Raw genomic sequence first — 27,852 nt, 5'->3', positions numbered from 1 at the left:
CAGTAAGAAAGGGCCCTTTCTTCTGGTGTCTGGGTTACTGCAGTTTTGAGGATTGTCCAGTCACTGTCACTGTCACTGTAGATAATGAAGACGATCTAAAGGCAAAAGTCAATTTTCAAGGTCTCGAGTGTGTGCACAACCACTATGAACTAAGAAGAAGACCTGTAAGAGCTCATAAGAGAGATAAAATTGGCCATGAATTGGAAAAGCAATTACCTAGAGCCATGTATCCGGAAACAATGAGCAAAATGGATGATGATGTTGTGCAATCGGGCTGTAGAGATGAAGTTCCAACTCCTCAAGTGTTGAGAAACATAGCCTTGGAAATCCGAAAGAAAAGTCGTCTTCATCATAATGAGATTATGAGTCTCCAGTTAATGGTGGCAAACAAGAAGAACAACCCAGAGGATGTATTGCAGAAAGTGATGTTACATCCAAAAGGTGTTTTTTTATGGTCTTCCAGGAGCATTGAGATTTTCCAGAGCCGCTGTCGGGAGGACATACTTTATTTGGATGCTACAGGAAGTATCATGAAAAAAAGAAAGGGTTCGCCTCCTTTCTATGTTTACGAACTTGTAGTAAGAAATCCACGGAAAACATCCTCTCCCCTACCAGTGGCTACATATTTAACATGTGACCATACCACTGCCTCAGTTACATGTTTTTTGGAAGCATTTCTGACTGATGTTGCAAGGGCCTTTGGGCGCAAAGCCATGCGTTCACCTTTAATGCTTATGTGTGATGGATCTATGGTCCTAATGCAAGCTATCTGTTTAGCTTTTGCAAAAAAAATCTCTCTGACACAATAAATCATTATTATAACATCGCTTCGGGGAAAGGAAACAAGGAAGACTTCGAGGTTCCAATTCTTCACAGATGCCTTAGTCATGTTATGAAGAATGCCAAGGAGATCTGTAAAAAGTAGTAAGTGTAGTAGAGATGGACCGATCCGATATTACGTATCGGTATCGGTCCGATACTGACCTAAATTACTGGATCGGATATCGGAGAAAAATAAAAAATGTAATCCGATCCATTAAATATCACGAAAGCACCTCACAAAACTTGCAACACACCGTAACTCACCTCAGAACGTTAGCACGTCGGAGCAGTATGCATCACGTGATAGAGCGGCTGTGGCATGCGGGACCTGTCGGTAGTCTGGATAGCATTTGGAGCTTCGCTAGCAACCCGGCATTTCATCTCCGACAAAGTTATCCCGAGAGAAGTAAAGCAGGTGTGTAAGTCCATCTCTGAATGTATGTAAAGCATTCCTACATTAAGCTTAACAAACGATATATGGAGCGACTGCCTCTTCTTGCTGCTACTTCAATCATGAAACTGCTTAACGATCAGCTGATCGGCTTTTCTGTCGCGAGTCCGTGTCTCTAGTTTGCTTTTGGCCCACTTTGCACCAGAAAGAGGAAACCAGCGGCTGAACAACAGCAGCACGTTTAAGCTTGATCAGCTGTTGTTAGAATTTATTTATTATTACTTTCTACTCGAGGATCTTTTTCTACGTAGCTGACGCTGGTAACTGTGCAGGGGCGGATCTAGCAAAGTTTAGCCAGGGGGGCCGATAGGGCATTAACAGGGAAAAGGGGGCACAAAGACATACTTTTCTTTCTTATTCTCATTTAAAATGTCTAGCTTTTAATAAATAATTATCTGACACCCAAAGTTTTAATTTGATGCAAAATAAATAGAAGTCCATTACTGTATATAGTAACTATTAAGTCTAATATATATACCCTAGTAAGCTATAGTACTTTTTTTTCCTTTGGGAAGGTACCATCTGTGCAGTCTGCAATTTTGTTGAAGAAAGATGTTGAATCTATTTAATATTTCTTGAAAAATAATTGATTTCTGTGCATTTTTTTTTCACACTGCATCAAATTAAGGTTGGTTACGTCGATTAAGCATCATGAGGTGGAGCGTGAGGGGTGGTTCCCTATTTTTTATTTATTTATTTTTGTTGTTGCTGGGAGTTGGAACCCTATTAGTTAGGCTGCTTAATATTTATGCTAAGTACTCTTTAAAATACCAGAATAGGGAGGATGGTGTAGGTTTAAGTTTATTAGATTGATCAGTATTGCTGAACTATGAAATATTTTTTTTTGCATACAGGTATAACAGAATAGCTTTAGTGTAGTTGTTGTTTTAAACTTGAGTATGAACTTATACAAAATGCAGCAAGATATTTTAAAAAAACAGTTTTGTTGATTAAAAAACACTATATCGGATTCATATCGGTATCGGCAGATATCCAAATTTATGATATCGGTATCGGTATCGGACATAAAAAAGTGGTATCGTGCCATCTCTAAAGTGTAGTCCTTTTAATATGGTATTCACTTGTTTGTTTTTTATTGTGACATGTGACATGGCATTTCATTTTTCAATTTGGGAAAACATTATTACTGTTTTGGAAACACTTAAAGACAATTTTTTCTTTAACTGCAGTGCACCAAAGAACTACCATCTTGCAATGCACACTTTTGGAGTCTTCACTACTGCAACTTCCTTAAAAGACCTCACTGACATGGTTCAAAGTGCTGCAGTTGTTTTTGGGAGTCCGTGTAGTGGTGAGAATGTCGAAAAACATTTTCACAACCTTCAGTTGTTGATGCAGAAAGCCAATGTTGATGTTGATGGCAATGACAGAAACTCAAAAGCTGATGAGGACCTGAAGGTAAACTGAAGTCAATTTTTATTAAAACTAAAGGCTAAACTTTTGCCTTTTATATATCTTTTTAAATACTTTGGAATAGCATAATAACTGTACCCTCAAACACAATAATAACATGGACTGAACCACCACTCACAACCACTAGCACTTTATATAGCCTCTGTAGAAACTATCTACACCCTCACTTATCTTAACTGCACTACTGTATAGCTCTGTGTAAATAATCATTCTGTACATTCGATAATTTTTAATCCTACAACTGTTTACAACTTGCATAGTTCCCATTTCTGTATAGCTGTATATCTCAGATTTCTGTAAAGTTATTTATTTCATATTCTGTATAGTTTTTCATATTTATATCCTGTTCATATTCTGTACATAGCTTGTACTCACTACAGCCTGTACATACTTATAGTTATAGAATATTCACAACATACTTCATACCGTGTACATTATAACATACCATAATAGACCCATTTCTGTAATATACTCACATATCTATATTATTGCTAATATATATTGTAATATATCTATGTCACTAAAGCACTTCTGGATGGATGCAAACTGCATTTCGTTGCCCTGTACCTGTGCATGTGCAATGACAATAAAGTTGAATTCTATTCTATTCTATTCTATTCTATAATAATCACAAGTCACAAGTAATTTTAAATGTTTTATACAACATAATGTTGGGTTTTTAGATTATAGATATGAAAGACGAGTGCACACAATGTTCAAATCACATAATTATTCTGTTTTGTCTGTTGGCTAGGGAGTCAAGGGAAACAACCTCTTTGGGAGACATTTTAAGAAGCTCATTTCCAACACATCATTGGAGATGGATGGTGAGGCAAACCCTTACTACAGCAAGGGGCTCATGGAGCACATCAGCAAATATCTTCTTCCTTTTTCTGGATTATGGTCTGCAATAATGTTAGGTAAGCCATTTTAAAGTAGACAAGTAATTAGTTTATAAAATGAAATTACACACATCAATATTATTCTAATCTTCAAAATCCAAAGGTGACCTTGGAAGACATGGCACTGGGAAAATGTATGAGCAGTACCACAACAAATACAATGCCTTAAGAAAGATCAAGAGACAAGTAAGACACATGATTTTTAGTATATATACATATTTGTGTGGTGTGATTGAGAAACGGCGGGTCCAGAGGAGTCATCTGTATTGCAGATCATACAACATTGCACACAACAACAATGTGTATCTTTAAAAAAAAATCACATTTAATGATTTCTTAATTTGATTTTTCAGAATATTACTGAGAATAATAAAACGCAGGGGATAATGGAGAAGAGCCAGTGGGATCTGAAACATATCCGTCTACATTCGGGAAGGCTCACCAGGCTGGATGACTTTGTTGTCCAGTATCAAATCAGTCACACAGCGCTGCTGAAGGAGTACGAAGACTCAAAAAGAATGCTTCAAAGAAAGGTTTGCAAAATGACTGGCTGATGTCCATCAATGCTTTGCCGTTTCAAAATGGAACATTAAAAAAAAGTCTTCTTGATGTGGTGGGATATTGAGGTGCCCCACGTTGTGATGTTATAGCTTGGTTGCACCTGTGTGTCTTACTGGACATTTTTGTGTGTTTTGGTTTATTGTAAATTAAGGAAAATGTTGTCACAGCATTTCACTTGTAATTCCTAAACAATGTTCAATGACTCATATTTTTGGTTCAGAAATTTAGAGTGGACGAAGAAAAATGGAAGGAACGTCGCCAAAAAAGAAGAGGAGATATGTAACAGTACTCCGCAAGCCATTTCCTTTCAGGAGATCTTCAAAGATGGTATAAAATGTTGCGCAAATTTATCGTTCATATATAAAGACCAATATTTTGCATAACATTTTTTGTATTTCTTGTACACGATATTTATATAGGTTGCTTCCTCTATGGCCCCGAGTTCCCCTGTGCAGACTGGTAGAGTTGAGGATGTTACCTTGGAAACTCCAGAATTCCAGGTAGGATTGACAACTGCTAACATAAAGGATTCATCAAAGTAATAGTAATGCCTTCTTTTTCCATAGAAGATCCTTTCCATGACACAGTAATCAGTCATGGACACGTGTATGAAGGGCAAATCTTATTTATTTACATGTTGATATTCATGTTCAACTCATTCGATGTGAATATCCAGGATTTTGGTTGACTAGTTGTAACCTTAACTGACACACCCCCACTCCCCTCCCTCCAGAATTCCTAGGTAACAACCTAATATACATATCTTCCACTTCCAGCATTTGACTGCTCTCCGGCTTTTAAAGGTAGAACGGTAGAAGCCTGGGACTCCTAGTGTTAAGTGGGAGGCACCAAAATTCAAAATGAATGCAGTGATTACATGGTAAATTTTGGGAATAACTAAATAAATAAATATTTTTTCCTCAGTAGAAACTGAATGGGAAAAAGCATTCGGGAACATAGTTAGAGTATGGGAAAATTAACTTTGCAAGTGTTGCCATTACAGCTTTGAGTTTATATAGTTACCAGTGCTCAAGGGTGGCTGTAGCTCAGGTGGTAGAGCAGGTCATCTACTGATTTGAAGGTTGCTGGTTTGATTACTGGCTTCTCCTAGTCTGCATACCAAAAATCCAAGATACTAACCATAAATTGCTCTCCAGTGCATCCATCGATTGTGTGTGAATGTTACTTAGAACACACTTAGAAAAATCTGCTTGGGTGAATGCACAAGTTGTGTAAATCGCTTTGAGTGCTCAGAAGAGTAGAAAAGCGCTTTATAAGAACCAGTTCATTTACCATTCAAGACTTGGAGTGATACATTTTGAATGAATTTTCCAAAGACATATTGTTAATAACAGTCCATAAACCTTTGTTAGAAATAACAAAATCATGTCCAATAGCTGGTAAGATCGTATGTTAAGTGTGTTTTTCTTTAATGAGGAGGTCCTGTCTTTGTGGAAGAAAAGAGACACAGAGGTTGTGGTTTCTGTGCTTCCCTCAACAAACCATGGTACGTCCATAATTATCCGCCACAGTGATTTGCGAACCCTTCGACCACACCTGTGGCTAACAGGCGAGGTATATCAATGATTAATTTAAGCACTCATAACCACAATAATTCGACTGTGTAATGTAATTCAATTAAAAGGACATTATCATGTAATTATTTATCATTAACACAATTTAAATTATATAAATTACATAGCTTTGTGTTTATGAAAATTCTTTACGTAGGTAATTGAAGGGCTTTTTCATTGTCTGGCAAAAAAGGAGCAAAAGGGGATCTACATTATGAACCATTACACAGCGGGCTTGATTTTCTTTGGTGATCGGACACAGCTTTCTCGCCAAAGCTTGCGGAACGTAAGATGACTGTCCAATGTCCATATAATTATGTTCAAATACATTTAGAAAGAATTACTGATTGAATGCTAATAGAATTCCACAAACTGTAAGAAATACATAAATGTTTTCTGACAGGTAAACTTCGATCAGTAGCAGGCCATTGTCACGTTTGTTAACATTAAAAATGTACACTGGAAGTTTCTGGTAAGCAACAAGATTATAACTTTAAAGCCTGTGTATTTTTTTAATGACGATATATTAATATTGTTTTAATGATTTATCTTTGCTACAATTCATCAATGCAGTGAATCACACTGTTTATCTCCTTGATCCTGCCCCAAGTTCATCAGAGGAGGAAGACTCTAAACTCGCTGCACGTAAATTCAGGTACTTAGGCTTCAACACATTTTGTTATATGCAAATAGGCTTTACAAGTTAGTTTACTACAACTGCATTTTTGTAGAAGCTTTTTGTACCTGGCCCCACAATGCGTGTTTCTCTGTTGGCATCCTCTTGGCCAGGTCTCATTTGCAAAATAAATCAGTACGGTTATTATAAAAATTATCAGGTGAACAAATTATTAAGACAATAATTCTGATGGCAAAAGAGCCAAACGAGACAGGCCAAAAAATAAATAAATAAAAAATAAATAAAATTCTCTTTAATTCTGTAAAATATCTTTTTTTTAAAATTAGGAAATATGACATATACCAAATTGTATTCTGCTTTGTAATAATGTGCGGTGATTACTTAAAAATGGGGAGAACCCGCCACGCAAAAACAGAATGGGTCGACATTAAATGGAAGGGAGGTGTCTTGACCCATCCAGTGCAGAAGGATGGCTTCAGCTGTGGAGTATTAGTGGTGATGGTAAGTGATGATAATATACATTTGTATATAATTTCTTACTTGTTTGCCATGCCATCATGCCATGGTCAGAAGAATATCCACATCCATAACAGTAGCTGTAATAGATATGAATACATCTTAATTCTAAATTTCACAGTATACTGCACAAATTAAGTATATGGTTAATACTTTGGTGCCCTAAGTCATGCAGATTTTGTGACATACTCTTTTTAGGATTTGCAAATATTAAGGCTGCACAGCGATTGCAGATAGTACTTATACTTTAAAGAGAGCAAGTCACCGTAGGGAATTATTTCCTGTGTCATAATGGTGCATTATCAGTAATCTCATTCTCTCACTGAGCACGCTCTGGTGAATGGCTAGCACATCATGATGCAGGTGGTATGTATTGTCCAGCATTGTGGTTAACTTGGAAAACATCCACATCTCTGACAGCACCTTACGAGACTGTAGGGCCACCCTGTGGACTCACTTTATTGAGTCTCTGTGGCACTAGCATAACACAGGTTGCGACTCTCCACAACATTTTTATAGAATGTACTGAGTATTGCCCAACAGATGTTAAAAGAAGTCAGCTGCCCACACATTGGAAGCAGACTATATCTAATAACTAGTAACTAGAGATGTTCCCTATTTCAGTTATTCATCAGCTTAAAAGAATATACATGGCTCTGGCCCTTACTGTAGAGTGGAGTGTTATTTTTAACCCTGTCCATTTTGTTCTCTATGTTTACAAGGTATATCACATAGTTATTCATCCACGATGTCCATTTCAACAACTGAGTGTTAGAAGTTACCTGGTGTTCATAAAGACTTAAATCTATTTATTGCTCTTTGTTTTTCATACTGTTTATGCAAGATTATAAACATCAGAAATTTTATATTGAGCAGAATTGTGTTTTTTTTTTCACAATTAAAATTTTGAGTATTTCTCGGTAGATGTCACGGGCAGTGATGAAAGTATTTCCAGATTTTCCCGTCATGAAATTAAAAACATCAAAAGAGAAAATGGCAGAGTAAAGAAAATTGATGGCTGTGGAGATACTACAAGCATCAGGTTGGTTTGGGGGTGAATAAGAGAGAAAATGTGTGTGTGTGTATATGTATTTTGAATGTATATGTGTGCGTGTGTGTAGATTGAAATGTATTATTCTGTTAGTAGTATTATTATAGTGCACAATGGCACTTTATGCTGTGGTCTAATCGATAGAAATTTTTAAGTACACAGTTTAACATATGCATGAATTGGCCTTCAATTAAAAATGTCTATCTAATGTGTTTTGATCCTGTATTTTAGTTTTTGACACTAACAGCAACTGTGCCATGTACCATATTATTATTATACCATATTATTTTCCAGTTTCTGCTGTTTTGTATTTGTTCTTAGGGTTTGAGTTGTGTGTTTAGTGTTTCTATTGTCCCTACCTGTGTCTTTCTGTTCTGTTCGTGTCCCCAAGTTGGTATTGTGAAACAGCCTGTGAGTTTCCTGTTTTACTTTGTAGGTTTGTGTCTCGTTATGCCCATTAGTTCCAGCTGTGTCCCCTCCTGTCTGCCTGTGCTCCTCGTCGCATCGTCTGTGTCTCTTCAGCCACTCACCCTCACACCGTTACACTCTCATGCCAATCCAGCAACAGGCAATCCACACAGGGTCAGGGACGCGTCCAGGAAATCTAGGTACAGGAAAGAACAGGTCAGGAACTGTAATGAACAGTACTGAGAATCAACTCAATGATTTAGCACAAACTGAGAAGACTCAACAAATCACCAACCTGTGGCCTAGAGTGTCCTGGTGCCACGTGCACTTATGGACACTCTTATGTTCGAACATGGTGTTCGTTATGGCCAAGCTGTGGTTTGCACAGAAGTTCAATAACAAAACACCACTCGGGTTCAGGTCCTGGGGTCCATTCCTCCCAATCACGCCCCTCCAGGTTTCACTGTTGTTGCCCACATGAGCATTTAAGTCTCCCAGTAGGACCCTCCAGTGTCCCACCCAGGGACTCCAAGAAGGCTGGGTACTCTGAACCCCAACCCGGAGGCACAGATAACAAACCCTCTCATCCACTGGGAGGAACCCCAACATACAGGCAGCAAGCTGAAGGGACACCAGGATACCCACCCCAGGCCGCCGCCTCTCACCAGGGGCAACTCCAGACTGAGACAGAGTCCAGCCCCTCTCCAGGAGGCTGGTTCCAGAGCCCAAGCCGTGTGTTGAGGTGAGCCTGACTATATCTAGCCGGTTCCTCTCAACCTCACGCACTAACTCAGCCTCCTTCCCCACCAGAGAGGTGACATTCAATGTCCCAATTGCCAGTCTTGGGGTTTGGTTCGCTCCGGGACGGTGCCCACAATGCACCCAACACACATTAGTTGGTATCAAATGAGCACAACTGATCATTAATCCCACTCCATGGTCCTTAGGGTGGCACAGTTGCTTCACTCTCTCCTCTTATTCCATTAGAAAGCATTCTGTATGTCCCTAATATAACTGAGAACTTCAATAAAATCTCTGAATCTAACAATATAAAAATGGCACCGAGTCTGTGTCTGCATTTGTGTGACATTAATGTTCCACTTTAAGTTGGAGGTTTTGACTCCCACTTTTAACTCCTTCTCTTAATGTGGACGATCATACAGCTGGCTTCTTGAAAGGGGGGTGGGTGGGGGGCACACTACAGCCAAACTACACAACAGGACAAATGAAAAGAACAATCACAACTTCTCCTGTATCAGTGTGTTGCAGTGATTGTTTAGTTTTACTATCACTCAGTGTTTCTCATCAAAGGCAGTGCAACTGTCTGTGACACTGTGGCACTCTGTCAAGATTGTTGCACATTTGTGTCTCTCCTTTATAAAGTCAAACAGGATTTTGAATTGTCTGTTTTGAGCCTTTTAGCAAATCTTGCCCTAAACAGCCTGTTGCTGTTACAAAGTAGAGAAAACATAGTGGAGTCTAATTGTTGCACCGTGGAGCTCAGCTGAACTCAGTTCTGGGAGTTGAAATCAACAGAAAGTGTTTCATTTGACACTGAAACAGTTTCTTTTCCATCCATGAAGGAAGCTTTTGTATTTCACTCAGCAAAATATACAGTCTGGACTGCACAACATTTCAGACTGCATGTGATCTGTGCAGAAAAACATCGAGCTTCATGGACACACGCAGGTCCTGCTCCACTTCCTGCTGTTGCCATGGCTTTGCTCTCGTCTTGCATTCAGTCTAATTACAGCTTCTTATTCAAACTCTGCACGTCACTAATTCCTGGTCTCTCCTTGTTGAATACTTTTTATCTTCAGCTGTCCTTGAAATCATTGAAAATCATACAGTTATGTCTATAAGACTTTGGACAGAAACAACTTTCTCTAACTTTTGTTCTGTAAATGACAACAATGAATTTGAAATGATACAACTCAGATGTAGTTTCAGCTTTAATTCAGTGGGTTGCATTAAAATGTGAGGAACTAAAGCATTTTTTAGAATTATCCTATGGAGCCCCGCAGGATGTGCTGTATCAAGCATGCACCGGGACGAAGGAAAGACGGGTGGACTTCCTGGTGGAGCTTGCAAGAGAGCTGGCTCACTCTCATGTAGCTGGGAAGAAGGCAAGAAAAGAACAGTTGCTTCGGACACAACCCTCCACACCTAGCCCTGGAAAAAGAGCCATGTGTCAGGTCAAACACAAATGCAAGAACAATCATGTCACTGTGCGATGTGTTCACTGCTACAGATACACATGTGGTAAATGCAGACTACAGATACCATGGCAGTGCCAGGATTGTGAGTGATTGCTGAAAATGTTGAAATGTACTCACTCACTTTTTCTTATTATTTGTAAATATGTGTACAAATGGTTGGTTTTTTTGTACTGTTTTTATCAATAAATCTCAGCAACAAAGGAAATACACCCATGTGTGTTGATTTCTCCCTAAGATGGCAAACTGAAACACAAGTTTCCTTGTGGCTCAGGAAACTAACCACTCCAAGTTGGTGACTTTTGGAGATTTATTTTCCTGGATGATTGAGAATGCATCAAGACGAACACAAAAGGAAGTTCACCGCTTTTAGCAGCTCCCCCCCAGACAAACAAAGAGGCAGTTGGCAGTTAGAAATCAGCAATCATTCACACACCCCCACTCCCCTCCAGAATTCTCAGGTAACAACCTAATTTACATATGAATGACTAGCCAATTTAGCTTCCACTTGGCTGAAGCTAAAGCCTAGCTAAAAGCCTACCAGCCATTTGGCAACTCAGCCCATCACACGTCCACGTCTCTCCTTGTTTCGTCTTTTATTATGAAAGGGTTGTGTTTCCATGTTCAGTGTGTTTCATGTTGCTTCCCCTGTGGTGTCAGGTTCATTTGTGTCAGCTGTGTTTCCACTTCCCTCCTTTCTCTTCTGTGTATTTAAGTCCGCTGTCTTCCTCTGGGCAGTGTTGGTGCGTTTTCCTCCGTTCACGTTTTTCCGGGTTTCAGGTTATCTCCTGATTCTGTTCATGTTCATGTTCATGTTTTTTCATCAGAGTTTCTCGCATGCACCTCCTCGGATTCATGTTCATGTTTTTCTTGTCATAGTTGTCATAGTCATACTGAGTTATTCCCAGTATAGGTTTTAGTTTTAGTTTCCGCCCCTGTTTGCTGGGCCTTGTTTTGTGTTCGTGTTTTTCAACCTAATAAATGGTTTGTTTTTTGTTAAGATTCAGTTCCATCTCTCCCTTGTCTGCTTCCAGGTTCATATTGCAATCACATCAGCCACAGTGACAATAAACTTATTTTGATTTTTAACTTTCTTTAGTTTTTCAACAATATTATGTATATATAAACATTTTGCATCTTACAATATAAAGCCTGGATCCTGCACATATTGCACTTTGAACTTGAACTGTGTTGTCTGTTTATTGGAGATTGTACTACTTGAATTCATTATCCTGGTGATATAACACATTAATTCTCCATTTGGAATCAATATAGTATATAATACAGTATCTGTCTATCCATCTATATAGCTATTGAATTGAACTGGAGTGAATGGAAGAGAATTAAATAATGGATTTCATGTTCATGTTTATCTATGTTGTAACAGTGACGACTTGAGACATCTGTTTGGCACTATATGAAGAGAATTAAATAAAATTTAAATGAAAATGATATTAACTGTATTTATACATTTTATATTTTTGGATGAGACACTGTCAGTGTGCTGTTATATAACTCAGGTATTTTTAAGGCCTGACTGGTGGCATTGGTGCCCATTGCTTTACTGTGCTGTTGGATGTGTATGTGGGCTATCCCTTGTACCTGACATTTGATTGGGCATCACTGTGTTGCTATGGTATGATCCTGGTAGTTGTTGTTAATAAAACAATAACAAATTCAAATTCAAACATTGCTGCATTCTTCTGTCACTGAGGATTCCAAACCTGCACTCAGTCTCCTCATTACTTTGGTATTGAACAGACAAACTTTGGAGCTCCTGCAAACTTTATGCACAAACTGCAACTATTTTACACAAATCTGCGACTGACAACAAGCACAGAGACTTCAAACAATCACTGAAGTAAGCACTGAAAGATTTACTTTAAAACAATAATGATTAAGACCTTTTTCGTAAGGTTGTTTTCCCTTGATTGCCAGCTGTTACTGTTTTTATCTTCATATCTTTCATATTTGTCCACCTAAACAATGCTTTAATGATACAGTTTGAGAAGTTTGATATGAATTTATCCAACTGACTTGAAAATGAAACTGACAACTGTCCTGTAATCTTACACAGAGAAACCAAATCCTGCGTCTTTGCCTTGACAGACGCCTAAAATGGCTCGAGCTGTGGTAAGTTACCCTTCACTGTGTCTGTTTCTAAACATTAAATCGTGTGAATTTTTAAAGAAAAATCCAACAACAACAATAATAATATGTAACAGAGCAAAACGTCAGATGACTTAAATGTTCCTCTGCAACACAAAGTCAAAGTCTGCCTCCTCCACAGGCAAAGGAGAAGCTCCCACGCTCATCCAGTGCAGACCGTTGTGCTCTGGACAATGAAGTTCCCGCTTTCATGTTCCGACCTATCAGCGCACCTGCATGTGAGCTCCTAAGTCCACCACCTGCTGATGCCAGCCTTCAGTCGAAGGACACAGACAAGATCATGCATCCAGATTTGAAAAACGATCATTCATCCCTGGATGATGACGTGACGTTTTTCATGTGTCCTAGCGATGTTCCTCTGCCTCCGAGACCTCCACCCACTGCAGAGGTAGGTCTCTGCAGAAAGCGCAGATATTCTACTGCTTTTTCTGTTAATGATGAAGAGGAACATTTGATGCCCAAACGCATGAGGCTGATGAGTTCTGATGTACCAGTTTCTTCAAGTCCTCCACCTGCTGATGACAGCTTTCATGCAAAGGACACAGACAAGATCATTCATCCAGATTTGAAAAACGATCGTTCATCCCTGGATGATGACGTGATGTTTTTCATGTGTCCTACTGATGTTCCTCTGCCTCCGAGACCTCCACCCACTGCAGAGGTAGGTCTCTGCAGAAAGCGCAGATATTCTACTGCTTTTTCTGTGGAGGATGAAGAGGAACATTTGATGCCCAAACGCATGAGGCTGATGAGTTCTGATGTACCAGTTTCTTCAAGTCCTCCACCTGCTGATGCCAGCTTTCAGTCGAAGGACACAGACAAGATCATTAATCCAGATTTGAAAAACGATTGTTCATCCCTGGATGATGACGTGACGTTTTTCATGTGTCCTAGCGATGTTCCTCTGCCTCCGAGACCTCCACCCACTGCAGAGGTAGGTCTCTGCAGAAAGCGCAGATATTCTACTGCTTTTTCTGTTAATGATGAAGAGGAACATTTGATGCCCAAACGCATGAGGCTGATGAGTTGGGATGTCTCTAAGTCTCCAGCTGCTGAGAAGGAGTATGTTTGATTTATGTGTCCTGAAGACAAGAGGTCTGAGTTACCTCTCAGCTCCCTCCAAGGCCATCCACCATCACAGGTCAATAATAATGACACTGACCAGTGTACCATTCTGCTGCCTCCTGAAATCCCAGTACCTCCAAGTCCTGCCCCTGTTGGAGTTCTAGAAACTGTTGATTTTGCTTTTGTTGATAATTAAATACATGTTTGTGGTAATAAATACATTTTTGAGCAAATACATGTTGAGATGATTCGGTTGATTATGATGGTTATAATTATCCAAACAGTATTATTCCTAATAAGATCTTTACTTTTTATACTTATTTTCTCCATGACCTATTTTGATGTCTGTTTTGAAGATCCACTCATATCATGACAGTATGCTTATTCTCAGTAGAGTGTATAGCCACATGTGAACAAATAATAAATTAAAGTCACTCATTAACAACTTACCACATACGCCGGAGCTGAATTCAAGATGTAAGCAGACGTTTCACAGATATCTTGGTTGTCTTTCCATTTCCTACACTAACAGTATCCTGAGAATTGGCTTATAGAGCTGATATAAAGGTGAAATTTGATGACTTAATCGAAGCATCATCAGCTTAAATGCAAATGAATCCACTGTACTTGAGGTAACCTAACACTGACCATGAACGCCACAATCACTGTGCGCCAGTCCAACACAGTGCTTTACTGTGAACTCACCACAGTACTGCAAACTAAAGTGTTTATCTTCCAGTCCAATCCAATCCATCTTTATTGAGAAAGCACTTTAAAAAACCCAGGACAAAACCAAAGTGCTGTACAGTAAATGAGTTAAGAACAATAGAATAAAACATAACAGTAAAAAAATAAAACACATAATACATAAAAAATGTAAACAGCCCTATATTTCAAAACAAGATAAAACAGCAAAAATAAACTAAAAAACTCAAACTAAAAACCAACATCTTACAAGGTGTCAAAGGTCAGGGTGAAGAGATGAGTTTTCAGGAGTGATTTAAGAACAGGCAGAGAAGAAGCCTGTCTAATCTCTAAAGGCAGATCGTGTCACAGTTTCAGAGATGCTGCAGCAAAAGCACGATGTCCTCTAAGTTTACGCTCAGTCCTGGGAACATTCAGGAACAGCTGATCAGCTGACCTGAGACAGCGGGTGGGTTTATAAGACTGTGGCAGCTCAGAGAGTTAAGATGCAGCTAGGTCATGGAGAGCTTTAAGAGACATTAATACCAATAAGCTGCTAACATGATGTTGTATTTTATTTACATGTCTGTTTTAGCACTTTAACATTTGCATCTGTCTAACTGGCTAACCATGCAAGACTATTGTAAGCATTGCTCTGTAATAGTGCGACATTTTGGACCCCAGGAGGTCCTTCTGTATCTGCACGATGTTTGACCTGCAGTCTTTATAGCCGCCTATGTATATTCTTTTAAACCTTTTTATTGTTTTTAAATGATAGTTACGGACCAAATGTTAAACTATATAGTTGAATATATAGTTAAAGTGTTTCTCTAGATACAGAGAAAGGTTTTACATCAAAAGGTCATCTGTCTGCATATAAAACAGAAGCTTTCATGCAGATGCACTTCCTGTTTAGAGACTTTGAGGTTTAGGTAGTGACGGGGGTGATTTACTGAGCGTGTAAGTTTTCCTCCTGTCAACACACTCTACAATGCCGCCCACATGCCACTCCTGTCCAGTCTTGAAAGCAAAACATGTATGTATAGTATAAAATGGTGAAATGCTGATTTCCATGTTTCAATTGAATCACTTGATTGTAATCAATTGATTGCAGAGACTTTTGTCAAGACCCTATAGAATCAGAAGTCCCGTGAACATGCACTAATAAAAGCTGCAGTTGTAATAAGGGATAAAGTGGTGTGCACAGTGTGTGTTTGGATAAGATGTCAGTAATGCATTCACATTAAAATCACAGGGTTTCTTTCTTTTTCTTATTTTTCTTACATATCATGTAAAAAAAACACTCCTGCAGCATTTTTTCTCTGCCACAGATTTAGGAGAGGAAGAGTCCAGCATTTCAACACCTGTGCAAATGTTAGTTTATTTGATAGGTGCATCAGTAGTAATTATTTAAATTAGACTTTTCAGCAGTGTTGTTGTATTTACAGCAAAGTGCCTGCAAAGTGTAAAAACTAATTAACTGATGATACTAGACCCTTAAAAGAGATAAACACCACTAGTCAAGTCATAATGGCTACTTACAAATACATAACCACTCAACACAACCCACACAGTGATCTAATGCACAAAAACAAAGGAGACTTAAACTGGCTGAATCAATTACTGTAAAGAAAACATGGAGGAAGGCTTCCTGTGGTGTCTGGCTGCAGTATAGGTCATAAACCTGCCTCCTGCATTACAGCAGACAGGTCAGGGGTCAAATGAAAAGCAAAATGTTTACCTCAGATTAGGGATGCACCGATACCACTTTTTTGGAAACGAGTACGAGTGCTTGCATTTCAGTACTCGCCGATACCGAGTACTTAATAAAAACACGATTTAAATTTACAGGTAACAGCTTTAGTGCTATAATTTAACAACAAACAAACAAGGGACTGGTTTGGAATTAAGAACATTTATTTAAAATAAAAGCATGTTGTATGCAACATATTACAGAATAAATAATTATAAAAAAAATTTAAACAGTGACAGTGCAACTCAAGTATTTTTCAGTTTATTGTAAACTCTGCCGCTTTGGACAACACAAGGGGCATTAATAAACATCTTTGCCATTTAGTGCACAATATGTGAATAAACTAACAACATCCACTGACATAGAACTGTGGCAGTCAGTGCAACTGAGGTAGGTATTAACATCAAGTCTAAGATGACTCACTAAATGGAGAGAAACAGTGAGTGGCAGGGTTTTTTAAGAAAAGTAGCTTTTCTGCATCATCAGCAGTCAGACTGTTTCTGTTTTCATCTATAATGTGTGACACTGAGCTAAAAAGCCTTTCACTGTCCACACTGCTACATGGGGCTGAGAGCTATTTACAGGCTATTTTAGCCAAAGTGGGGAACCTGATTTTGTTGACACCCCAGTACTTCAGAGGACTGTCTTCACGAGGGCTTGGGGCCTCTCCGAGGTATGTGTCGAGCTCAATGGCAGCACCTGCTGCCAGCGGCAGCCTGGGCCTTGAGGAACAGTTTAGCAGGAGGTTCTGCAGCTTCTGCCCGACTCCCCTCTGCCTCACCTCTAGAAGCTCCTGCTTCAGGTGCAGCTTGGCCTCTGGAGCAGTGTTGTTGGAGAAGAAGCGATCTTTATACCTGCACAAAATTCATAAATGTATTAATATGTGGAAAAATAGGACTGATGTCATGTAATACGTGCTGTTCCAGCGTGTCTGTATGTCCTGCTGCAGTCTCTTTATTGGCTGGTTGAGCTGTCCCTGAATGTCCTCGAGGCGGGAGTAGGCTAAGTCGGAATGTTTAAAATGCCCAACTATTTTCCGTCCCACTGCTTTAGCATCAGCTATGCTCCTCTGTGCTAATAAGCGTGGGTAAATAAGCGTGGGCAAACTCTTTGTACTCGTTGTCGTGTTGGGATTTTAGGTGCTTGATTAAATTACTTGTGTTAAATGCGCTACCTTTAGAGCCTCCTCTGGACAATTTCGATGAGCACAATTTGCAGTCCGCCTTTGTTTTCGTGTCTTCGTTCACTTTGAAATAGTTCCACACGGCTGACTTGTCTCGCCTCGCCTTCTCCCAGCTCTGAGATGCAGCCGGGGCCTGTGGGGCGGGCACTCGGCGCCTGTGATTAACCCCTTACATGTCGCTCAAACATAGACAGGGCTCAGACCGTGGTATCGGTCCTCGGTATCGGGGAACTTTTAACGAGTACTTTAGAAAATGTGGTATCGAGGCCGATACCAGATACCAGTATCGGTGCATCCCTACCTCAGATTAAATATTTCCCAAAGTAAATTGGACTGAACTGGCCAGTTAAATACACGAGGGGATACGAATAGAAAAAAAAAAATCTAAAAACAAAGAATGAAAACCAACTATTAATTTAATACTTAAGTCTGTGAAGGTTCTCAGTCATCCAGGTCATCGTAGTCTAAGGAGCTTGGAAGGAAAAGCGTCTGGACTTCTTGAGTTGCTTGAAGACGTTTCACCTCTCATTCGAGAAGCTTCTTCAGTTCTAAGGGTCAATGGTGGGGAGTCCCAGACTTAAAACCAGTGGGAGTTTCGCCCCAAAGAGGGACAAAGGACCCCCTGATGATCCTCTACCTAATCACATGAGCCAAGGTGTGAAAGCGGGTGTGGGTCCTAATCAGCCAGGGTTTCGGGTGAGCTCATTGTGAAACCTGGCCGCACCTTATCATGTGATTTCCTGAGGTCAGATGGCCCAGGATGTAAATGGTCTGAGATCCCTTCCCAGACACCTTAACGTCCAGTGAAAACAACACATCATTTTCTCTCCAGTTACCCTCAGCAGTCCAACAGACCTCCAGCACCAGTAAAACATTAACCAGAAATTGTTTATGGGACATGTGTTGTTATTTATGTTTGTGGAAATGTGCATTAAAATTAAAATAAAGATGCTGGTGTCTGACGTTACTGACTTCCCAATTGTGTGGCTTCTGGTGTGGCCTTCACAATTCAATTTTCAATTCAATTTTATTTTCTCAGCGACAAATCACAACAATATTATAAGGCAGACCCTACAATAATACATACAGAGAAAAAGCCCAACAATCATATGACTCCCTATGAGTGAGCAGTCTGGAGACAGTGGGAAGGAAAAACTCCCTTTTAACAGGAAGAAACCTCCAGCAGAACCAGACTCAGGGAGGGGCGGGGCCATCTGCTGCGACTGGTTGGGATGAGAGAAGGAAGACAGGATAAAGACATGCTGTGGAAGAGAGACAGAGGTTAATAACAGGTATGATTCAATGCAGAGAGCTGCATTAACACACAGTGAGTAGGAAAGGTGACTGAAGAAGAAATACGCATTGCATCATGGGAATCCCTCAGCCACATACACCTGTTGCACTACACAACAAATGCAAGCATGTCAGTTTTATTCATTTTATGCTCATCTTCGTACAAATTTTAAAGGTAATGCAGTCAAAACTTTGTAAGTATCTGAGTGATTGGATGAAGCGGTTTGATGACGTAACACGTATTAGATATACTTATTATACTGCTGAGTTATAAGAAATACTGTTCGCAGAAAGTTATTGTCTTATTTGTCTGATTAGAAGAGAACAGAATATACTGGAGTTTTCTGCCCCATCTCAGCAGGAGCAGATAGACGGGGAGCCAAGGTCGTAGCTTAGGCGCTTTGTGAGAGAAAGCATGTGAATGTTTAGGCTTTTTATGATAAGGTGGAGGCACCAGAGGCTATAAGAGTTTGAGCAATGCTCCACCATTTTGAGATCTGAGGCTGTCTGCATCAGTGTCCATCTCCCACGCGTGTGATCATTAAAATCATCGTTTGACTCAACCCGACCGGACCAGTGTTGTTATTGTGGTTTTTTCTCTTGTCTCCATCCCCAATATTTTGAACCATAACATTTTGGGGGCTCGTCCTGTGGTATTGGGGTGGAATTTAAAAGTTTGGACGGTCCGAGGTTGTCGAACGGACAGGCACGAGCCAGTGGTCTTATGTGAGTGGGCATAAGCCGGCTTATCTAAAGGTAAGGCACTACCTGTTGAATTATTTCCAAAGTGTGCCAAATTGGATATGACTAAATTAAAGTCTACTCACTGAAATTACTGGTAGAGGGTCTGTTTTGATTTTGATGAGGATCCGTGTGTGTTATGCAGTTAAAGTCGGCTAAGAGTCTTTAATGAAGTTGAAAAAGGAATTGAAAGAAATGCTGGGTTCGAGTCCCAAGGAATTCAGTTAGAGTCTCAAGTAGTTTGATAGGGAATTGGTCATTTTGTTGGTTAGAGTCCAAATTGGTTATAGAGTGGACCTGAGTGGTCAGTTTGTGGGTTCGAGTCCCCATTGACCTCTAGGTGGCACTTGCCTTAGTCATACTCTTGTTTTAGGGCGTTGACTGGTGTTTCAAATTGTTATAAATTATTATAGAACGGCGGTTAGAGTCCGCTAAGAAGCGCATAGCCCGGAGGTTACGCTCCCTCCTGGCCGTGGACGCGCGGTCTTGACCTGTCGGCGAACAGGGTTAGTTCAGTTTGGCTTATCTGTGGGGTACAGGGCATCCTGAAATAAGCTAGGAGTTAGAGTCTCCTCACCGTTTGGAACGGTGTGATGTGCTTTTTTGAATACTGTTAAATTGAGTTAGGGACCTTAGGGATTAGGCCAGATAAAGTTAGAGTCTGATACTGGTTAATTGATTACAAAAAAGTTGGACTTTCTTCGGTTGGACCCGTTATGGTAAAATTTGTCGAAATTGTGTAGGTGCTCTTTAGAAATTAGGTCAGAAACTGTTCCAGAAGTAACAGATACTGTTTGATTGATTACAAAAAAGTTGGACTTTCTTCGGTTGGACCCGTTAACTTAAATTTGTCGAAATTGTTAGGCGCTGAATCTGTCAGGCCTGTCAGTGGTTGTAAATATAAGACGTCTTTGTAATATAAAATAATAGAGTTTTGTCTGAGCTTTGTGTGACCCTGTGTGTGACGACAGCGCACTGCAGCGCTGCGAGCTATTTTTAGACTGTGTGTGAACATGCAAATGAGCTGTGGAGCGCACTTTTGTTGCTGTTTAGCGTGTTTTTGAGTTTTATAATTATGATTTGCAAATAATGATACATGCCTGTAATTAAAACGCTGATTTTGCTGATTATAATACTACAGATAAGGTTTTGAATGACTACGCTGAATGTTTGATGTTCGGCTGGGTTTTGATATAGAAGAGACAAATCGAGCATGATTAAGACCGGCACGTCAGCCGGCAGAGTAAGATTGTGAGGAAAATGATATTAAATAAATCTCTCAGTGTGTTGATACAGGTGGCTACGGGCCTGGACCAACTGCCCCCACAAGCACAGCGGCCGAAGCAAATTATAGTAATGGAAACCACACTCAGCAAGAATCAGCAGCTGTGGAAAAGACAGCAGCTAGCAGAGAATTAAAGGAGAAATTAAGAGAAGCTTTAACACATAAAATTGGGGCCAACAGACTTGTGGAGGTTGGGAAGGCTTCCGGAGCATCACAACAAAAGGTGAAACAAAAACACACACAAGCAGAGTATTGTGAGAGAGAGGCACATGTTAGAGAAATGCCTTGTTTGAGGAAAAAACGTTAAATTAGCCCACCTACAAACGCACATACACGCAATGAAGAAACAGCTTACACTCATGAACACGTGAAGATTTTCCAGCAAGTTTAAAGCAGTGAAACTTAACATACACCCGCCGTTAAATAATAAAGTTTATCCACTACTAACAAATAAACCCTCTGGGTTGCAGGACAACAACTTAACTTCAAAAAAAAAAAAAAGGCACTGGTCTGACCAACCAGTGATAACACGACAAATTTAGTGGTTAGAAAAGTCAAATTGTGACATGTTTTCTGCTGATTGATTAATACAAGTGATTAGCAGATGAAAGAAAATTCCAATTTTTGTGCTTTTAAACACGATCTTAAGAATTTTAACATGTACCTGTGATGTCCTGTCAGCTTGGTGGGTCATGAGTGGATTATATGGTGAGAAAAAACAAAAAAAGGGGGAGAGAAGGCTGACACAGGGCCTGGTCCCGTTGTTTCTCCCCTCTCTGAATAACGCAGCCAAAATAACATCATTTTCCTGTTCATCTGTTTTTGTTTTGTTTTTGTTTTGTTTTTTCTCTTTATGTTTGATTACAGGCTGCTTTGTCGGCCCTGAAAGCCGAAGCTGACCCTGGACTCCTGCTCTCCCCCCTACCATCTTTGCTCTCTCCTCTACCATCTTTGATGTGACCCTGACCAAATGCTAAAGCAGCTGGACCCACAACAACAACTTGAAAATGTCAACAGTGCTGCAGGAAAACGATCTCATGCAGCGGAGACGGAGAGCGTTAAATCCAAGGCCCGTTTCACTACACGGGGAGATTTCCATCAGCGTCTCTTCTTTCTGAGAAGACTGAGAAAGGCCCGGCTCCCACCACCGATTCTGACCACCTTCTATAGAGGAACTATCGAGAGCATCCTGAGCAGCTGTATCACTGTCTGGTTCGGGAACAGCACCATGCCGGACAGACAAGCTCTACAGAGGGTTGTGCAATCAGCTGAGCGCACCATCCGCTCTGAGCACCCTGACCTGCACTCAATCTACAGCAGGCGGTGCTGGACCAAGACCAGGAAGATCGTGAAGGACCTCAGCCATCCCAACAACAGACTGTTCTCTCTGTTGCTGTGTACGTGACAAATAAACATCTGGATTTGGAAAACGAGGCATTCGCAAAGCCACCAGCATTGTGCCTGATCGGACACACCCCTCTCACACACTCTTCACACTCTTGCCATATGGAAAAAGACAGCTTCAGCTGACAGAGCTGTGATGAGATGCCCATTAAGCCCAGATGAAAAGTGAGGCCGAGCAAAACAATGCTGACCTTAACCACTCTGCATTAAAACTGTGCAGGACAGTGACGGACCAACAATGATCGTCGGGCAGCAAAAAGGGCGTGCCAGAGACAGGAGGAGTAACTGAGGTCAGGAGGCACCTCAGAATGGACAAAACACCAGGAGAAAATAAGCTGAAGGCACAGGTGTCGGGGCTTGGCCAGGAGCTGACCTCTGAGAAGAGCCGAACAGCAGAGCCGCAAAAGGCCGTGGAGCAAAGCAAGGAAAACATCGATGGACTTCAATCTGAAGTGGACGGAAAAGATTCTGAGGTTTCTGCCCTCAGTAAGAGCTCAAGGCATCAGAGCAGAAACTGACCATGGCTCAGGAGGAGCTGGCTGATAATCGAACCCATCAGGCTTGGAGTCCCAGACACAGGACTTGGAATCAGGCCGGAGCTTGCTGGAGCAGGAGGTCGCCAAACCTGACGAAGAAGCTCCAACAGCAGGAGCAAGCCCTGAAGGAGCTACAGAAGAAAAAGGGTCAAGTTAAGGAGGAGTGGAACAGGGAGAAGTTGCAGGACACTGGAGAAAAGCACTGCCTCAATTGGGGCCAGAACCAGTATGGACAGAACTTTGAGCAGCAGCACCAACGGATGCAAACAGACTGAAAAGGAGGAGGGCAGGACCCCAGGGCACGCTTCAGGCCGTGGTTTACCCAGAACACCAGAACAGGAAAGTGATGAACACAAACACCCACACAAACACACACATCTACATGCATTGACTCAGAATGAAGAGAAACACACATATGAACATATGCACTCGTTGATTGAGTGAGAAATGACACACACACGTGCAAAAAAAAGAAAATCGAAATGCTGATTCAACTCACTGAGGAGTGATCCACACACACACATTTACAAGCTTGTGCAATAAAGAGTGATACACACACGCTGTTGCAATGAAGAATGCTTTACTAACAAATGCTGCACACAAACATCCAAATATGGAGTCGGTTACAACAACAAGAAGCCATTGATTGTTTATTGGTTAAATGCATTTCATGCCACACAGAGGGCATCTGTGTAGATTTAGGGGACAAGGTCTAAAGTAGTTTGGTTGTGAAAACAATGTCTGTGCGTGATGTCTGTTTATGGCTCAAGGCCTCCACTGAATTGTTTACTGTGCTTCACACAGCCTGATAAGGAGCAGTGGTACAGAGTGAAAATGATGAATGAACGGTGTGAGTTTTATTTCGGAGAGAATATGAAAAGGTTGTGTTGATTTGACTCAGTTGTTTAAGTTTCTGCCAAAGCAAAACATTTGTGTGCAACCAGTGTCCACTATTGAATTAAGTCAATCCAACATGTATTTGTCAGTGCAAAAAGGAGTTACGGTACCTGTATGCCTACACAATATAGTGTGTGAAGTTTTGGTTGATTTTTGGGTTTTGTTTGACACTAGGTTGATTCTATCAGTGAGGTTTGGATTGTTCTCTTTCTCTAACATAGAGAAAGAGGGTTTGATCTTTGGACATGTTTGTAATGGGCCCCAGTATTTGTTATTATATGAGTGTTTTATTGGTTACGTTTGTTTTTGCTTTTGTTACAGTGCACTGAGATAAGAACATCAGAGAGGTGTGATCCACCGGTGGTGATATTTTGGTATCTTGTGAGTTCCTGATTTAACAAATCAGCTCTTTAATCCAGGCCTGAGAGATTGAACTTTAAAGCGCTATAAAATATTCTTACTGAAAACAGTCGCAAAGTATTTTTCTCCATGATTATAATGGGCTTGGGAGAAATTCACTTATATGGGACATTGATCACATGAGAAGTCCTGAGCCTAAAAGGATTGCAGCGAGTCGATCCAGTCCAAAAAAGAAAAAAAAACAAACAAGGAACTGTTTCCTTTAAAATGATGACGTCATCTTGCTGGTGATGGAGGCTCGAATAGGTTGCGCGTGAGACTCCATTATCAGCAATATCTGGTATGAATGTGTGTGGATGTATGCATGTGACTGGACTGTGACGGACTGACGACTAAAAGTTTTAACTGACTTGGTACTGAGACAAAAACGGTACCGACTTTAGGATTATTGAATGTCCACAGACAATTCACCCAGCCTGTAAAAGAAGGGTGGATGTTTTGTTTTTGCAAGAACAGAAGGATGACAGAGACTAAAGAGCTGTAGTTTCACAGGAGTGTGAACTGCAGGCTTAACCCTTTGGTTGCTAATTTTGAGTTACTGATGTTTGCATTAAGAAAATTGTGTTTTAGTAGCTGTGTTTCGATTAATGTATCATATTATATGGTGGGGAATGTTAAATGCTAAAGTGAAGAAAAGGTTTGATTCCACTCATGACTGAACATGTTATTATTAACCATAGTGGGTCACTGTAAAGAGTCAATTAATTTTTATAGAGGTAAAAAAAAAAAACAACAAAAAAAAAAAACCTCCACCGAGGTCTATGAATAACAGGGGAATGATAGACAGCCACACTCAAAATGGAGATATGTAATGATAAACACTGGTCCCCGTCTTTTGGGCGCTTTCTTGAAGTAGTCAACAATTTAAAAGTAAGATAAAATAACAGGGGCATGTGCTGAGGGGTGGTGCTGCACAAGAACAAGAGTAAAATAAAGAGAATATTGTTTTCAGTTTTGAGAAGTGCAAATTAAAATGTACCATTACACTAAGAGGATCAATATGAAGCTTGATATATGTCAATTTTGAATGAAGTACATGATTGGTGACTGTTCTGTCCTGAGCTTTTGTTTTTACAGCACCCGCTTGATCACACCAACAGTTTCTCGCCACCGAAGAGGGGTACTTGCAAAAAATGGAGAATGGGGAGGAATATCATCAAAACTGGAAAAGGTAATCCCCAAAGGGGGTGATAACGCCATAACTTTCACTTATGGTCAAATTCTCAAAATTTGACCCCGAACTTGAAAAATTCTTCAAACATTTAGAGACAGAGTGGAGGTTTAGATCAACACATGTCACAAACCACATAAGGCTGGAGCATTTGAATCAAAAAGGTGAATTGATACGCAGCAAAATGTTGATCATATTGATTATGTTTATTCCAGGGTGCAGAGAAGATTATTATTATTAAAGACAACAAATGAAATAACGAAAACTAGAAGTGGAAAAATTTGCGTTAACGGTAATAAAATCAAAACAAAAAGGAAAACTAACTAAAACTGTACTGAATGTTCACAAAACTAACTAAAATTAACTAGATTTATAGCAAAATGTGTTTAGTTGCATTGATGTGTGCGTGCCCTGCAATAGTAAAGTCAAGGCAGTACGTTAGTCGAGTCGTCTGTGTTGCTGCTCCGTCCACGCGCAGAATCATGTCAGGAAAAGTCGGGAGAAAGCGCCAGAGTCCAATTTAGGATTACTTTGAATATGACTGTTTTTTAGATATAGCAAGAGTCTTGTAGTGGAGAGAGACACAATGTCCTCCTGAGACCCAGGGAAAGAAAAAAGGAAAAAGTATTTTCATTTTTTTCTTTTTTCTTTTTAAGATAAATCAAGTGCTGGGACGGTAAAATAAACACATTACAAAAACAAAATTGTTTTTAACTAATTTTATTTAAATTTTACAACATGTGCACTACAGTGCACAAGGGGAGTTCATTGATCACGAATGTGAAACTAACAACATTCAAGAGCTATTTAAGAAGATTACATGTTCCACTGAAATTTTTGTAAGCAGGATATTAAAACTTATTTATATAACAATATCATAAAAATGTAGATCAGGGATCAACTTAGAAGTCACTGACACTTCACTAGCTGTAAGCCATTGGTTCAGGAATAAGTGATTGCACTGGGCTTTCTATTTCACAAAAGTCAATTCATTTATGATATCTGAGGAAGTACTGTGATTTTTATTTTTATTTGGAGACACAAAGGAACATTTGGCACTTCCCACATCTCACATATGTTTTACTGTTGCACCCATTCTACAACTGAAATGCCTTGGACTGTTAACCATTTCAGGCAAGTGGAGTGAACCATATTTTGTCATGTTCTCCGTGAAACTAAATGAGCCTAATTCTTAAAGACCCCTCAAATCATTTACTAGATGTTTATTCTTTGAAAATTAATAAAAATCTGAGTTTAACAAAACATTTTAAATGTAAATATCAAGCTTACCTTTCTTTCTTCCATAAAATGTGCTTGTGGGCACGTCAGCCATTTTGAAAAGGTGGGAAAAACAATTGGCAAGGCCACACCCCCACACATGTGATATAATTTTAAAGGTAATGCAGTCAAAACTTTGTAAGTATCTGAGTGATTGGATGAAGCGGTTTGATGACGTAACACGCTATTTTAGTTTAAAATGCTTATAATGTTATGATAAATGGTAGTTTTGTTGTTACTTTTACAATATTATCCATCCTTCAGCTTCAGCGAACATGACAGTTAGCAGTGTAATAATTCCTCTGTGATAAAGAAAAATTAGCTTGTTTTCTTTTTGTGTGGGAGCTCGCACAGTGTTTCAACTTTACAGCCTTTTAATATGAAAGTCCTGTCAGTACACTTCCTTTTTACATCATTTCACACTTGCCCCGTGAAGGGCAACAGTCTGACGTCTGCTTAGCCAGGAAAGCTTCAGCTTGTTTCTTTCCGCACATCTTCCTCTTCACTGTCGGTGGCTCACAGACATGTTAACAAGCATGGACGTATCAAAACTTTGCTTGATTTTGCTGTTACCACTAGCTGTGTCCCATGATGCTGAAGGTAATACAAGGAAACTATTTTCATTATGCATTATTAATATTTTTAAATTTATAACCTCCTTGCTTTTAGTTTAAACTAAACACATTATTATGGGATTAAAAAGATGGTTTAACATTCACAAAATATATAAACTAAAGTCCTCTCTGACACAGGCTGAATCTTGTATTTACCGTATTTTGCTGTCCCTGTTTACAGAGACTGTTGTGAAGACAGTCAGGAGAGAACACGATGTCACTCGGATTTGCAACAAGGAAAGTCAGACTACTATTGTTTTGATTATCTGTAAGATCAAAAGACAGAGGGACACAGGAGGAGAGTGTCATCTGCTGTATCGACACGGAGAGAACGTTACTCAGGAATGTGACCCCAGGTTCTCAATAACAAAAGAAAATCAGACTGCCTTTCTGGAGCTGACCAGTTTAACACCAGCTGATAGTGGGAACTTCACCTGTGAGTGTACAAACACTGAAGGGACATATATTGTCCATATCAGTGTCACTGTGGAAGGTAAATGCATTTTGGTTTCTTTATCTGACACAGTTATTCAGCACTGTGTTAGCATTGTATTGACCTGCTTATGTGTTTTTTATTCTTGTAATTTGTTCATTTCTTTTCTTCTTATTTTCACTTACAGCAGTTTAAATACTCTCACTGACTCATTTATCAGGTACATCTTTGAACCGAGTTGGACCACCTTCAGCCATCAAACATGTCTTCATTTTTTGTGGCACAACAAGGCGCTAAAAACATTCCTCAAAGATTCTCAAGACATATTGAAATTACATCATCACACAGTTGCTG

At 39.9% G+C, this 27,852-nt stretch overlaps 2 protein-coding genes and 2 long non-coding RNA genes across 6 annotated transcripts in view; 3 read left to right on the top strand and 1 right to left on the bottom strand.

Moving 5' to 3' along the window:
* The window catches only part of LOC309701485 (NACHT, LRR and PYD domains-containing protein 12-like), a 1,029,495-nt gene that overhangs the window by 708,052 nt on the left and 293,591 nt on the right, over positions 1-27,852 (bottom strand). The gene's annotated exons all lie outside the window — the stretch shown is intronic.
* The window catches only part of LOC309701542, a 211,683-nt gene that overhangs the window by 132,476 nt on the left and 51,355 nt on the right, over positions 1-27,852 (top strand). The window lies entirely within an intron of this gene.
* On the top strand, positions 244-4,453 carry LOC309700393 (uncharacterized protein; the record flags this gene model as incomplete). Its single annotated transcript, XM_082523912.1, has 6 exons — positions 244-1,241; positions 2,464-2,692; positions 3,462-3,627; positions 3,713-3,795; positions 3,963-4,142; positions 4,391-4,453. Exons 1-6 carry the CDS (start codon positions 940-942, stop codon positions 4,451-4,453), a joined length of 1,023 nt encoding a protein of 340 aa, XP_082380038.1. The 5' UTR covers positions 244-939.
* LOC309701574 lies at positions 4,418-9,140 on the top strand. Of its 3 annotated transcripts, none has more exons than XR_014275131.1 (5): positions 4,418-4,497; positions 4,590-6,030; positions 6,148-6,216; positions 6,318-6,399; positions 7,822-9,140. It is a non-coding gene; the product is annotated as an uncharacterized lncRNA (long non-coding RNA). The 3 variants fall into 3 exon arrangements; XR_014275132.1 differs by having other exon boundaries at positions 4,590-6,216; positions 7,822-7,939; positions 8,385-9,140; XR_014275133.1 differs by having other exon boundaries at positions 4,590-6,216.

The sequence above is a fragment of the Aulonocara stuartgranti genome, assembly GCF_965226115.1.
Source record: "Aulonocara stuartgranti genome assembly, chromosome: 23".
NCBI classification, from domain to species: Eukaryota; Metazoa; Chordata; class Actinopteri; order Cichliformes; family Cichlidae; genus Aulonocara; species Aulonocara stuartgranti.
This window is presented reverse-complemented; position numbering and strand designations above follow the sequence as displayed.